General features: G+C 53.9%; 1 protein-coding gene across 3 annotated transcripts; it reads right to left on the reverse strand.

Moving 5' to 3' along the window:
* Positions 1 to 1,430: 1,430 nt before the first annotated feature.
* Positions 1,431 to 9,648, reverse strand: TBXT (T-box transcription factor T). 3 transcript variants are annotated; one of them, XM_006730608.2, is made up of 8 exons: positions 9,443 to 9,648; positions 8,763 to 9,027; positions 7,870 to 8,004; positions 7,000 to 7,061; positions 6,819 to 6,880; positions 5,027 to 5,200; positions 3,573 to 3,702; positions 1,431 to 1,704 (listed from the first exon to the last, which is right to left on the reverse strand). In XM_006730608.2, exons 1-8 carry the CDS (start codon positions 9,646 to 9,648, stop codon positions 1,431 to 1,433), a joined length of 1,308 nt encoding a protein of 435 aa, XP_006730671.1. The 3 variants fall into 3 exon arrangements, with proteins under 3 accessions (XP_006730671.1, XP_030881013.1, XP_006730672.1); XM_031025153.2 differs by having other exon boundaries at positions 5,027 to 5,203; XM_006730609.2 differs by lacking the exon at positions 5,027 to 5,200.
* Between the last annotated feature and the right edge of the window lie 2,635 nt (positions 9,649 to 12,283).

Below are 12,283 nucleotides of genomic sequence, written 5' to 3' on the forward strand. Positions count from 1 at the left end.
CCGGGGGGTGGGTATTGAGGAGGGCACGTTCTGCATGGAGCACTGGGTGTTATGCACAAACAATGAATCATGGAACACTTCATCTAAAACTAATGATGTAATGTATGGGGATTAACATAAGAATAAAAAAAAAAAAAGAAAGAAACACTTCTTCCTCTCCTTTGGGAAGTTTCAAAACCCCTCAGCCTTATTTCTCTTAACCTCTACGGTCCACAACACCACTATAACGCCGCCTTACTGGCCGAGCTCCAATGGGCCGGGAATCTGTAACTCTCAGCAAGCAGGGGTTCTGAGGATCAATCAAGCTCCAACAAGTAGCATCAAAACAAGGATTCAGCCACTAGATGGAGAAATTGCCCCAGTCAAGCACAAAGCACCATTCCGGTTCTCTGCTGGAAACACAAGCAGTAAAGATATTTATAAACGCCACGTTGTCCAAACATGTAAGCTGTAACTTTTGTCAATTCATCTGATGTGCTTTTGTTTGAATTGCTCCAATTGGGTAGACATCTCATGTTCATCTTTACTGCTTTATGCTGTCATCATCCACGGTTCAGTGCCGTCTACCTAAATCTCTGGAAAATCATTTGTCCTCTTTTGCATTTTTGTGGTAATTAGCATTGAGTAAATACATGCAGATTTCACTTCCCATTCTGCAGCTCACTTGAGAAAGTACCAAGGTTCACAACAGATTAAAATGCCCCTTTGGGACGAGGTCTTCGCAAAACCTCGCCCAAAAAAAGAGGAGTCTGAATACTAACTAGACCAACCAAATTTGGATATTGCCTTTATTTTGCAGAAAATGTTTCCTGCTGATTGTCTTTGGCTACTTAAAAGAAAAATATAAACAATCATAGGTTTAACAATACAAGAGATTAACTACCTATGCTCAAAATAAACACATTCTAGTGGGCAGAGCAGGCAGATCTGCGTTTCTACTACAATCTGCTGTCCTCAGCTTTGATAGGATTCTGTCCTTCACAGCAGCGTCCGCTGTGGCAGGCGCCGCCAAGGGCCTGGAAACCAGCCCCGTGCAACAAGGAAGAGAATTAAGTGTGCTTTTTCTCTTGCTCAAGTAGGACTGGTGGGGTTTACGGACTCCGATGTGCCAAGTCACCTATGGGCCGTAGGAGAAACAAACAAAAAGTTTCCGGACCCTAGCAAATCATTTTTATTGTGAATCGTGGTAAGTCTGGCCAGCCGCGTGGCTTCCAGGCCCAGTTCACCTGTGGGCATCGGCGGCCCCAGACGGTGGGCACGCACTCCTGGGGAACAGGAGAACACGGATCCCTCCCATTTTAAAGGGAGGGTGATAGGGCCTGTTTCCTTCCCTGGACACGTGGGCTGCCACTTTGTACCCGGGGATCAACCGAATCCACACTGGAGGCCCCACACAGAAGTCCTGCGTCTGCTACAACGCAGGCCTTGCTTCACATGGAAGGTGGTGACACGGGAGTCCACGAGGCTATGAGGCGGGCTTGGGCCGACGCATCGTACTGGCTGTCGGGAATGTCTGTGGCCGTGGGGGCCCCTTCGTACAGCGGGGATCCCGAGGAGGAGGAGGCCTGGGCCGGGTGGGTGAGAGGCGCAGCGTGCGAGGGGGAGCCCCGAAAGAACTGCGCCCCCAGCCCGTTGGACATGGCCGCCGTCTGGGCCCCGGGCGTGATGGTGCCATTGCTCACAGACCACAGGCTGGGGTATTGGCTGCAAGGGGAAAACCGAGACACTCAGGCAAGCAGAGGTGGAGCGAGGCTCGGGACCAGCGCGCAGGGGACGCGAACACCGAGACCTCCCGCTCGCGATCACCGCCCGGACGGCGTCTTCCCAACGGGCCGTGGGCTCTCAAGCACACCCTGAGGCGCCCCAGAAGCTACTCTCCTATCTGTCAACAAGAAACAAAATTGCGGGCCCTGCGTGCAAAGGCTGGGTGCGGTTCACGGCTCCTGCCGGAGCGCCAGCCGTTCCTGCTGCCAACCGCTCCAGGCTGGTCGTCTGGCGCCCTCGTTCAGAACCCCAAGTCCCCGGATCCCCCGAATCAGAGGTTTCGGGGCTGTGCCTATGTGTCTGTGCTAATTAGCACGCCCCGCCCCGCTGCTGGGGCTCTGGCCGTGGAAACAGCGCCTTCCTGGAACATGAAGGTACAAAAGGCGCTCGCTACAGGCTCTGCCCCGCGCTCTGTGCTGCGCAGTAACACGCAGGCCGGCGGGATGCGGTGCGGAACCAGCAGCCACGAGCTAGCCGCGGACGCACACCCGGTCCTGCCCTGCACGGGCCGCGTCGGTCGGTACCCCCGCCTGCGGCCAGGTTCGAGCCCGCTTCCCGATGCATGGAGGAAGCAGCTAGAAACAAGTGCGAAGCCCTTCAGTCTAGCAACGCAGATTTAAACAGCACCCAACTATGCTAAAATTGCTCTGAGAAAATGTCTTTCCCTTACTCCATACTGTGCGGTATTGTTCACCAAGCCCTGTTCTGTATTTCAGATGTATTTGACCTCAAAAACAAACCTGAGTTGAACGAAGTAGTTTACTATCCCCATTTCACAGAGAGAGGAAACAGCTCTGAGAGGCCCCATCAGAATGGGACCGCAATGGGACTATGGGGTCCCCAAGGCCGGCTGTTTGTAACCTGCAGGTTAGTCCATTTATGTGCAGGTTTCCGAGCGACCTTCGGGCCCTTGAATTGTTGGCTGCCTTGTGCACTGTTTGCTTTATTTTTTAAGAGAGGACAATTAGATTCTAATTATAAAGGAATTGTTTCCGAGACAAAAGAATTAAAATCTTGGGTATATTTTGGTATTCTATATACAATAAATTGCACTGCTTTCATAGTCAAGATAACTTGTTTACAGATTCACTCTGCTCTGAGCCAACAACTTGTTAAATCATTTAATATCTCTGAGCCTGTTTCTTCAGAAAATGAAAGTTGACTTTCAGCTTTGACTTAGTTTTTTATAATAATCCTATGAAAAACAGCAATACATTTACCAATCAGCTTGATTTTTAAGCCAATCTCCCTGTACATTATTTTCAAGCTAATAATAAAATATTCATTTTTCTTTACTAGTTACCAGCATATATGTTAAGGACTTTGATCCTGTATCCACAGAAAAGCCAACACATTTTTTTCCCTCAATTTAATAGCTCTTGTCAAAAATGGTTCTAGAAACATTTCTTCAAATTTCACCTGCTGACCCCAACAGCTCTGTAAAGACAGGCCGAAGCTGGGGTTATATAACATATTTTTTCTTGTAGAAACGAGGCTCAGAGAGTTTAAGAGACGTGTCCTCTATAGGAACTAGTAAGTGCCAGAGCCAGGATGGGGGCCCTGGCTTCCCTCTGTTACAGCCCAGCTCCATGCATGCCACCCCGAGGGGGCCACTGGTCTTCCCAGAAGTCAGACTGGAACAGTAACCCAGGGTCATGTAACCTGGGATCCCGGGTTAGTGACGCAACTACCAATAACAGCCAGCCGCCCACAGGTGAAGGGGCAGAATAAAAACCAATGGATGGAGATGGCATGATGTCACACTCAGGGTCCCAGGACAGTGCGCATCATGTCCAGACATACGTTACCTAGAGCCGGTGGGTGGGCCGGCGCTGTGGCTCATGGGGAGCATGCTGGTATGGGCAGGTGTCCCAAGGCTGGGCCAACTGTCATGGGATTGGAGCATGGACAAACATGCAGATGGATTGTCAGAATAGGCTGTGGGCGAAGAAGGCATCGTTAGCTGGCGGGGAGGCGGTCTTCCAGGAGCGACAGAATGCAGTGAAATACTACCAACAACTGGCACCACCCAACACCGAAAACAAGATGAGTCTGGGATATGGAACAGAAGACTACCCAAGCCAGTGGGTTAAAGGTCTGCCTTCGGCTCAGGTCATGATCCCGGGGTCCTGGGATCGAGCCCCGCGTCGGGCTCCCTGCTCCGCGGGGAGTCTGCTTCTCCCTCTGCCGCTCCCCCTGCTCCTGCTCTCTCTCTCTCTCTCTCAAATGAATAAATAAAACATCTTTAAAAAAAAGAAGACTGTCCGTTGGCCTGTTTAACTGGTCATCAAAGGCAAATATTTATGGCCAAATGTATGTATTAGAAAATAAATTCTAGTAAACCCAAGCTTTTTCTTTATCTTCAGATCAATAGATGCCCTGTAGAAAGGGATCCTACGATCACTTGATTGGGGATTAATTATCCTCAAAAATAAACATAAGTATAACTTTAACCTGCCTTTTCCCAAAATATTATTTCTTAAGAGATGAAAAGACCTTAAAAACCATTACTCCGGGCAACACTAAAATATGATCTTCTAGCCTCAGAGTCTAGCCGCTGCTTCAACAAGACCCCATGACTATTTCTTCATCAATAAGGTCCTTTCATTTCAAATCAGCTTTAATTGCTTAATTGTTTTATGGTGTTCATTAGCTATGTTCCTCCTTTTAGAGCCAGACAAAATTAAGTCTGGGCGTACGTGGTGTTAGAGAAAGTTAGATAAAGGGATCTCAGCGGTCCAGCCCTGTGTTCATAGTCCGTAAGCACGCATCGGGATCACTGGAAGCCTGCTGATTCCGCCTGCCTGGGCCGGTTCCGAGGTGATGCTGCTCCAGGCACCACACGTGGAGAAACATGCTTCGTGGATCAGTGGGAGTCACGGAAAATCGTGCGTGGGTCTAGTTAAGCCAGTAATTCTTATACCTGGCTGACCCAACACCATCACTTTAGAGAGGTTCATAAACGATCCAAACCTGGGCCCCTAGAGATGGACCCACAGTTGTAGGGTGAAAAAGTTCCAGCAGTGACTGAGTACATTCGGCACCACAGTCCCTGGTCTGGACCTCTCGGCGGCTGAGCCAGCGGCCACAGCTTGGACCTGAAATAAAGGTCCCTCTTGAGCCCACCAAAGAACTGGCCTGGGTGTGTGTTCCAAAAGAGGTTCTCCTACCCTGATCTCTGGAATCCATCCTACAGAGGCCTTTCCTGCAGTGGTCTTCCATCCACCCCCATACCCCAGGCGGACTTTGACTTAGGACTTACTTGGAGAATTATTCCGATGTGCGTAAGGGTTGGGGTAGGGGGATGGCCGGTGGTTCCTCAGGGCGGGGTACCTTTCACAGCCGTGCGTGGAGGGAAGTGAGAGGGGCCCTCCGAACTGAGGGTGGGGGGTGGCAGGTGGGCACAGGCTGCTGGTTCCAGGGATGAGCCACCCCCCTGCTGTGGGAAAAGAATGCTGAGTAACTGGCATTTGCATTACCTCCATTATTTAAAGGACAGGAGAGCTGAGACCTGGAATTGGTGGGTCTCTTCCTGAGGGGTCCCCGATGAAGTGAGGACGCATAGTGTCTTGCACTGAGTCCCCAGTCCAAGTCTTAAGGCATCTGGGCCTCAGCTCCACATGAGAGGCCACGGGTTGACCAGGGTTTCCAAACCCACGGGGCACCTGAGGAGAGCTGGGGGACCCCAGCCTCAGCCAACACCCACTGCTTCCTCAACCTGTCTTATTCAAACCTGCCAGAATCTTCCCAGGCCCATCAGCTTCCAAGCCCTACCTCCTGAGCATGAAAAAACATAGAAACACAAAATTCAGAGCCAGATGCGCTGGGGACACACGGGGCAAGTCACGTGCGTGGTGCCCCCCTGCCCCCGTTGGCCTGCTCCTACCACCTCACCACGACGGGGAGCTGTGTCCTGGCTGGACGTGTGTTGTTTTCTGCCCACTTTTCTTCTGCTTTAGGCTCACCTTCTCCCCACTGTGCACATCCATCAGAAAAATCACTCTGATGTTACCCTGCCTGCCTCTCACACTCCAATCTCTTCTCCATTGCCTGCTTTTAAGTCTGTTGTTGTTGCTTTTAATTCAGGAAAGCAACCTCTAAGAGGACAACTACTCTGGCTATAACTTCCAAACGACAAACAATGCTTCAGACAACACTGAAATGAGAGAAAGGTCCGGATCTGCCCACAAAGCCTGCCCCCCATCAAATGCCCGAGTGATGGCAGCCCACGAGCCACTTTAGGAGAGCTGTTTGTTAAATTAGCCCAGAAGACGATTAACGAAGAAACAGAGAACAGAAAACGAGTGTCCGCAGAATGTGCCATGTTGGTCCCCGCGGCCTCTGGAAGTGGCAGCAAGCACTAACTTTTCTCTCCCGATAATGTCAGTTATTTAAATTCCAAGCCCCTTCCCTGCATAGAGAGGAGAGCCATACAAAACTTTGTCTCCTAACAGACACTGCTCCCTAGACCTGCACCACTTTGCTCTGGCTCGTGGAACTCGGAAAGGAAGCCGGACTTAAAGCACTTTCCCCATCCTACAAGCCACTGTCCCCGCCACCAAAACCAGCCGGGGTTGCTGGGCCGCTCCTGGAACTGAAATGGGCTACGGGAAAAACCACATCTGCTCATAAGCATCCTTCCAAAGGTGGTCCTGTGTCCGCCATCATTAATAACGAGAGAAACCATCTCAAAGTGGCTGTAACGAGCTGGCTTCTCCACTTGCCCAACAGAGCAGAGTCTAAACCCACCAAGATCTCAACCATCTGACACAGCCACGGTGGGAGCTGCCTCGGAGCCAAACAACCGAGCCCAGGTAAGTTCTCCCCTGGCTTCTCTGTCAAGAGTCCCAAGTGCCAGATGCGCATCCACAGCCCTCAGGTAGAGCAGAGGTTGAAGACAGTACTAACATAGCTCCAACATCATGGGCCCACGTTGGGCGGTCTGCTCCCCAGCCACACTCAGAAACCCGCTGTCGGCTGCATCCCCAGCTCTGGCTCTCAGCAGCCTAGTCCCGGAAGCAAGGGACGTGGGGACAGAACGCAACAAACCGTACATTGGGAGTACCCAGACTGCTGGCTGTCTCCAGGTTCTTCCATCATATCTTTGTGATCACTTCTGTCAAAAAAGTGTATTGAGTCGTCAAAAAGGAGAACATTCAGAAAATAGCATTTGCAGCAATATTTCCTCTTTCTGCATATTTCTTTGCCCAAAGGGTATAGTTAGAATTCTCTCACCTTTCCTTCGCATCAAGGAAAGCTTTTGCAAATGGATTGTATTTAATTTTAAGAGCCGTGATCTGAAAAAAAAAGAAATCACATTGACTGGCACATTGTCCATTAGCCAGAGGATTTAATTCAGTCCCGAGAAACTGGGAACATCAGTACCCCCTCCTTTAAATATTTAAACATAAGCAGACTTTCTTCCAGGTCTATTTTTCTATTTGGGCCTGAAGTGGCTGAGTAATTGTAATATTTAACAAAGAACAGTACATTTATGGAAGTTTTTAAATGCTGCTTTTCTGAGTGGAATTCACAGTGAGTTTAACCTACTGCTGACAACATTCTGTGTGCATAAATCACCCAAACATGGCTCAAAACATTACCTGAATCTGCTTAGGAAATAGTGATTTGCTCCTTTTAGTTGGCACTCAACACTGACAACTTAACCAGCTAATCACAAAATGTCTGTACTTTGGGGTCAGACTTAGAGATTTACAGGCACTAACCGGTATTTTGTATCTAGATGACCCTTCACACTGCCCAGGTTTGGAGGGTTGCCCCCCACCCTTTCAGGAAGATCTCCAAAGATTGCCTCTCTCACTCATCTTGTTCTCAAGCAATTCTCATAGAACTTAACCTAAATATTTTGTTCTTTTCACTCAGAGAATTTAGGAGATGGTTCTAGTTTTATAGACACTTTAACAGAATTAAAAGAGAAATGCTTAAACAGGCACACATTTTAAAATTTCTCCCCTCTGTCCCAATTTTATGGTCATAGTAGATTATTTGAAAAGGCATAACTTTTCAGTCTAAAGTACACCAACACACGGGATGTCCACATTCTTTGCGACCTCCCAGGGGGCACATGCCCACCCGGCCGCTCACCTCCTCGTTCTGATAAGCGGTCACTGCGATGAACTGGGTCTCTGGGAAGCAGTGGCTGGTGATCATGCGCTGTGCGCCCCCAACTCTCACTATGTGGATCCGAGGCTCGTACTTGTGCAAGGAGTTCAACATGATCTGAGGGAAGCACACAGACAAGACCTTCAGATAACAAGACATCCATTTGCCCTGCTGTTGAGAAGAAAAATACATCCAAGGTGCAGAAAATGCTGTAGCTCACAAGAAAGTGTCTTTACTGTTGAAGTTGGTGGGTTTCCCCTCAGGTGCTGCTTCCCACAACTGGTTTAAGGAAAGGAATGTGAGGTGCTACACACCATTAAAGGGAATGAATGCCCATCGGGAAATCCTTTGACCGGGTACAATAACGTCCTAATGCTTCCAAGATGGCTAGAGACATCTTTAAAAGCCTGAGCTTGTTTGCGCCTTGCTTGAACATGGGGCCTCCCAGTAAAAAATCCCCCAAGTAAAGACATTCTTAGAAGAAAACAAATTTACAAATCTGTTCAGACCACGCAGCAAACACGATGGCATATATTTAGCTGGAAAGTGACCGCTTACCATCAAGGCTGATATTTTCTCTGCCTCTAGGTAAGGTGAAGACTTGAATGCAAAAGTTCCCCAAAGCCTGAGACCTGCTGAGCCTCAAAGGTGAAGCTCTGCACCCTCCCCCGTGCTCCCCCCTTGGTGTTACCATCATCAGTTTACTATAAACAACACTGAAGGCTTAATTGAGGAAGGCTGTGGCAGTTTCTCCAGGACAGATGTCACCTCCTGCGCAAGCACAGTCCCTTCCACCACGCCGAAGGTGCAGACCCGGCCTCTCCTGGCGCTGTCCCTGCCCCCACCCCACGCCCCGCGGGCTTCATCACACCTACCTGACCCCCTCCATTGAGCTTGTTGGTGAGCTTGACTTTGCTGAAGGAGACGGGCGCCTTCATCCAGTGGGCCCCGAAGTTGGGCGAGTCGGGGTGGATGTAGACGCAGCTGGGCGCCTGAGGCTCAGGTTTGCCCCCCGGGACCCACTCTCCGTTCACGTACTTCCAGCGGTGGTTGTCGGCAGCCACGAAGTCCAGCAAGAAGGAGTACATGGCGTTGGGGTCCAGGCCAGACACGTTCACCTTCAGCACCGGGAACATCCTCCTGCAAAGGAAGGAGTGCAGCCGGAGGACCCCGGATCTGAGCCTTTAGACCTTTAGACCTAAGGCACAAAGCTTGGGACAGAGGCATCTGTCATTGTGGGGCAAAGAGAAGCCTTCCCAGAGCCCCCCACAAGTCCCCAGCGTCCTCCACACTATCCCACCGCCCCCGGAGGCAGGGTCCCAGAGGACCTGGCCGAGGGTTCCCGCGAGCCGGCAAGACGCGGGTCTGCGAGACTTCTCCCAAACTTCCGCGGAGAAAACCCCAGAGAGTGACAATGAGGGGACACAGGGCTCTGTTCCCGAACCGAGCGGAAAGGAGCAAGAAGACCCCCACTGGGAGAAAACCTCGGACAGCGGGAAAGTTTCTCCCAGGCCTCCCGAACGCCTGGCGCACGCCGAGCTCCGGGCGCGCCTACCTGCCATTCTTGGTCACGATCATCTCGTTGGTGAGCTCCTTGAAGCGCAGCCACAGCTCGCTCTCCTCGAGGCCCACGCGCAGCTCGCGCTCCGTAGGGTCGCCCTTCTCGCTGCCCGCCTGCAGCTCGCTCTCCACGGCGCTCAGCAGGTGGTCCACTCGGTACTGCAGGCTCTTCCCCGCGCTCTCGGCGCCGGGGGAGCTCATCCTCCCGCCCGCCCCTCCCCACCGCCCCCCGAAGCCCCGACTCGCGACGCGAGAGCCACCTTCACCCCCGTCGGCGGCCGCTTTCCCGAGACGGCGCGGGGCTCCCAGCACTGGCCCCACAGGAGGGCGCGGACCGAGATCTGGGGGGGAGGGGGCGGGGGAGAGGGGTGGGGGGGGAGGTTATTCCACTTGAACTCCCGCGAGGCACGGCTAGAGTAGGTCTCTGCGGAGAGAAACTGTGTCCCCTCCCATAAATAGAGCGGCGGCTGCGGCGGAGGGGGCCGGCGGATTGGGCCGCGCGCCCTTTGAAGTGCGGGGGCAGCTGCCCATTGGCCGCGCGCGGCCATTTCAGACCCGACCGGCGGGCTGGGGCGCCCGGGGGCCCACAATGGGCTCCCGCGCCTGTTTCCTGTAAATCCCGGGCCGGGCCCAGCGCGACGCGGCCCAGCCCCGACACCTCCGCCCTCCCCCAAATGTTTGCACCTCCATCAAAGCGGCGGGGCGGGCCGCGGGCGCGGTGGGGGTGGAGGAGCCGGGCGCCCGAGCTCGCCCCGGCCCGCACGTCCCCGAGGGGCTGCCGGGCCGCCGGCGACGCGCCCCACCTCTCCCCTGGGTGCGAGCCTGGACCGCACCGCGGGCTCACCTGCGCCCGGCCGGAGGCCCTCGGCGCCCCGCCGGTGCCCGGCGAGCCCAGCCCCGCTGAAGGGCGCGCGCCGTCGGCTTCGCCCGGGTCCCGCTGCTCTCGCTCCCTTGAAGGCTCAGCGCTCCACCGAGCGGAGTCGCGCCCCGACACGTCCCTCGCCCCGCGCCACTGCAGGTGTCTCCGCTAACACCTAAGCCCGTGGACCAGCCCACCCCGGCGCCCCCTGTTCCCGCGCCTCGCCGGTGTGGAAGGGGGAGCCCCGCGCCGGGAGTCTCTGCCACAGGCTGGGCTCCGCGCCCACAGAGGAAAATACTCAAAAATCAACAAAACGAGCCCTTGTAAGAAGTTTTCCCGCTTCCTGTGTAAAAACAGGACTTTGATGACGAGGTTTGCGCGTGCACTCAGTGTGACCTGGGAGTTTGCGTGGCTTCTGTGGGCTGATCTTTGTTTCTGTGGGAGGTGGGCGTGGGAAGGCGCTGGCCAGAGTGCCCTCCCGAGAGCGGGGTTTGGGGTGCGCCTCCCTGCCGGGCCCCGGCCAGCCGCCGCGCCCGGGGGTGTGGGGAGCGGGTGGTTTATTACCTTTCGGTGAGAACCTCCGCGAGGAGAGCGAAGGAAAGGTGACAATGAGCAGGAAATAGTTCAATAGGGTCTCTTTAAACAGTAACATTCCTCCCAAAACGGGAGCCCAGGAAGAGAGAAGGAAGTAGAAGCTCCGAGCGCTGGCTGCGGAGAGAAACTGGGTCCCCTCCCATAAATAGAGCGGCGGCTGCGGCGGAGGGGGCCGGCGGATCGGAGCCCCTTGCCCACCACTCTAGCCCAAGCGTGGGGTTCCAGGCTGTTTCCAGGTCTTCTTCGCGCGCACCGCACCCCCCTCCCCCCCGCCCTGTGGGAACAGCCAGTGCATCGGGCGGGGCGCCCCGTCCAGGACAGCCCCGCGCCCTAGCTAGGGGGCTCTCCCGGAAGGACTTGGATTGTGCGCCCCGGCTACCCCGTTCCTGCCCGCGCCTGGCCGGGCTCGCTCGGGAGTCTGGAAGCGCGGGGCGAGCCGCTGGAGGGATCCCGGCCGGAGGCGGAGGAGCGCCGGGCCTCCGCCTTCCCGGAGCCAGCCCAGCGATAAAGGGGGACGCCTGCTGCCCCGCGGGTGGAGGGAGAATGCTTCCAGGGCTGATTTTCCGCCCCTCTCCAAATGGGTACTGAAGAGTCGGGAAGGCCGGCGCGCCTCCATACTGTCGGCATTTCTCAGTTTCTTTTGTTGTCTCAGATGCTTGGGATACCCAAGGGGATGACCCGAGGGGGGAGTTTTTCTTCTGGAAAGAGGCACCAAAAGGACCTCATTTGCCCCTGACACCCGGACCCTCCTGAGTCGCCCTCCATCCGGCTCTTCAGGGGCCATGGGATTTGGAGGGCTTGTGAGTGCGTCTTTCCTAAGAGAATAAAAGTGTCTCAGAGGTCATTTCTGGGCCTAAGACCGCCTGAGCTTCCTCCGCCCCTGGAATAAAGGGGGAAAGCTGGGTGTGAGGTGAGGGGGGAAGGGTGGGTCCCCAGTGGCGATTGAGGGTCTCTAAAACCAGGGTCCAAAGCTACGAGTCCAACACCCCCTGCCCTAAGACTCCAGCTGTCTCGCGCTGACCGTTTTGGGGTCGTTTTCCCAAAATCCAAAAGAGCTGGCCAACGCCGGAGGACTTTCAGATCATTCCAGAGCCGTGGCTCTGATTTCAGTTGGCTCCCCTAACAGCGTGGGCACGACCAAATAAGAACAAAACTCCATTGGAAAAGAATGTTAAATTTCAAACGTTTGCAATGACATTTTTCCCCTCCACGAAGAAAAGTCCCAAGTGTTCGAGAACACCCCCCAGAAATTTAGCCCCACTTGCTGGCCGAGCTAGAGGCTGGGAGTAACTGACTGTGTGTCCCTCTGGGGCTCTGCAGGCCTTCACTACCTGTTCTTCCCCCCCACCTTTCTGTGCCTCATTTTCTGGATCTTTGTTCCCT

The sequence above is a fragment of the Leptonychotes weddellii genome, chromosome 8 (genome assembly GCF_054177405.1).
Source record: "Leptonychotes weddellii isolate Sample4059 chromosome 8, ASM5417740v2, whole genome shotgun sequence".
Lineage (NCBI taxonomy): Eukaryota > Metazoa > Chordata > Mammalia > Carnivora > Phocidae > Leptonychotes > Leptonychotes weddellii.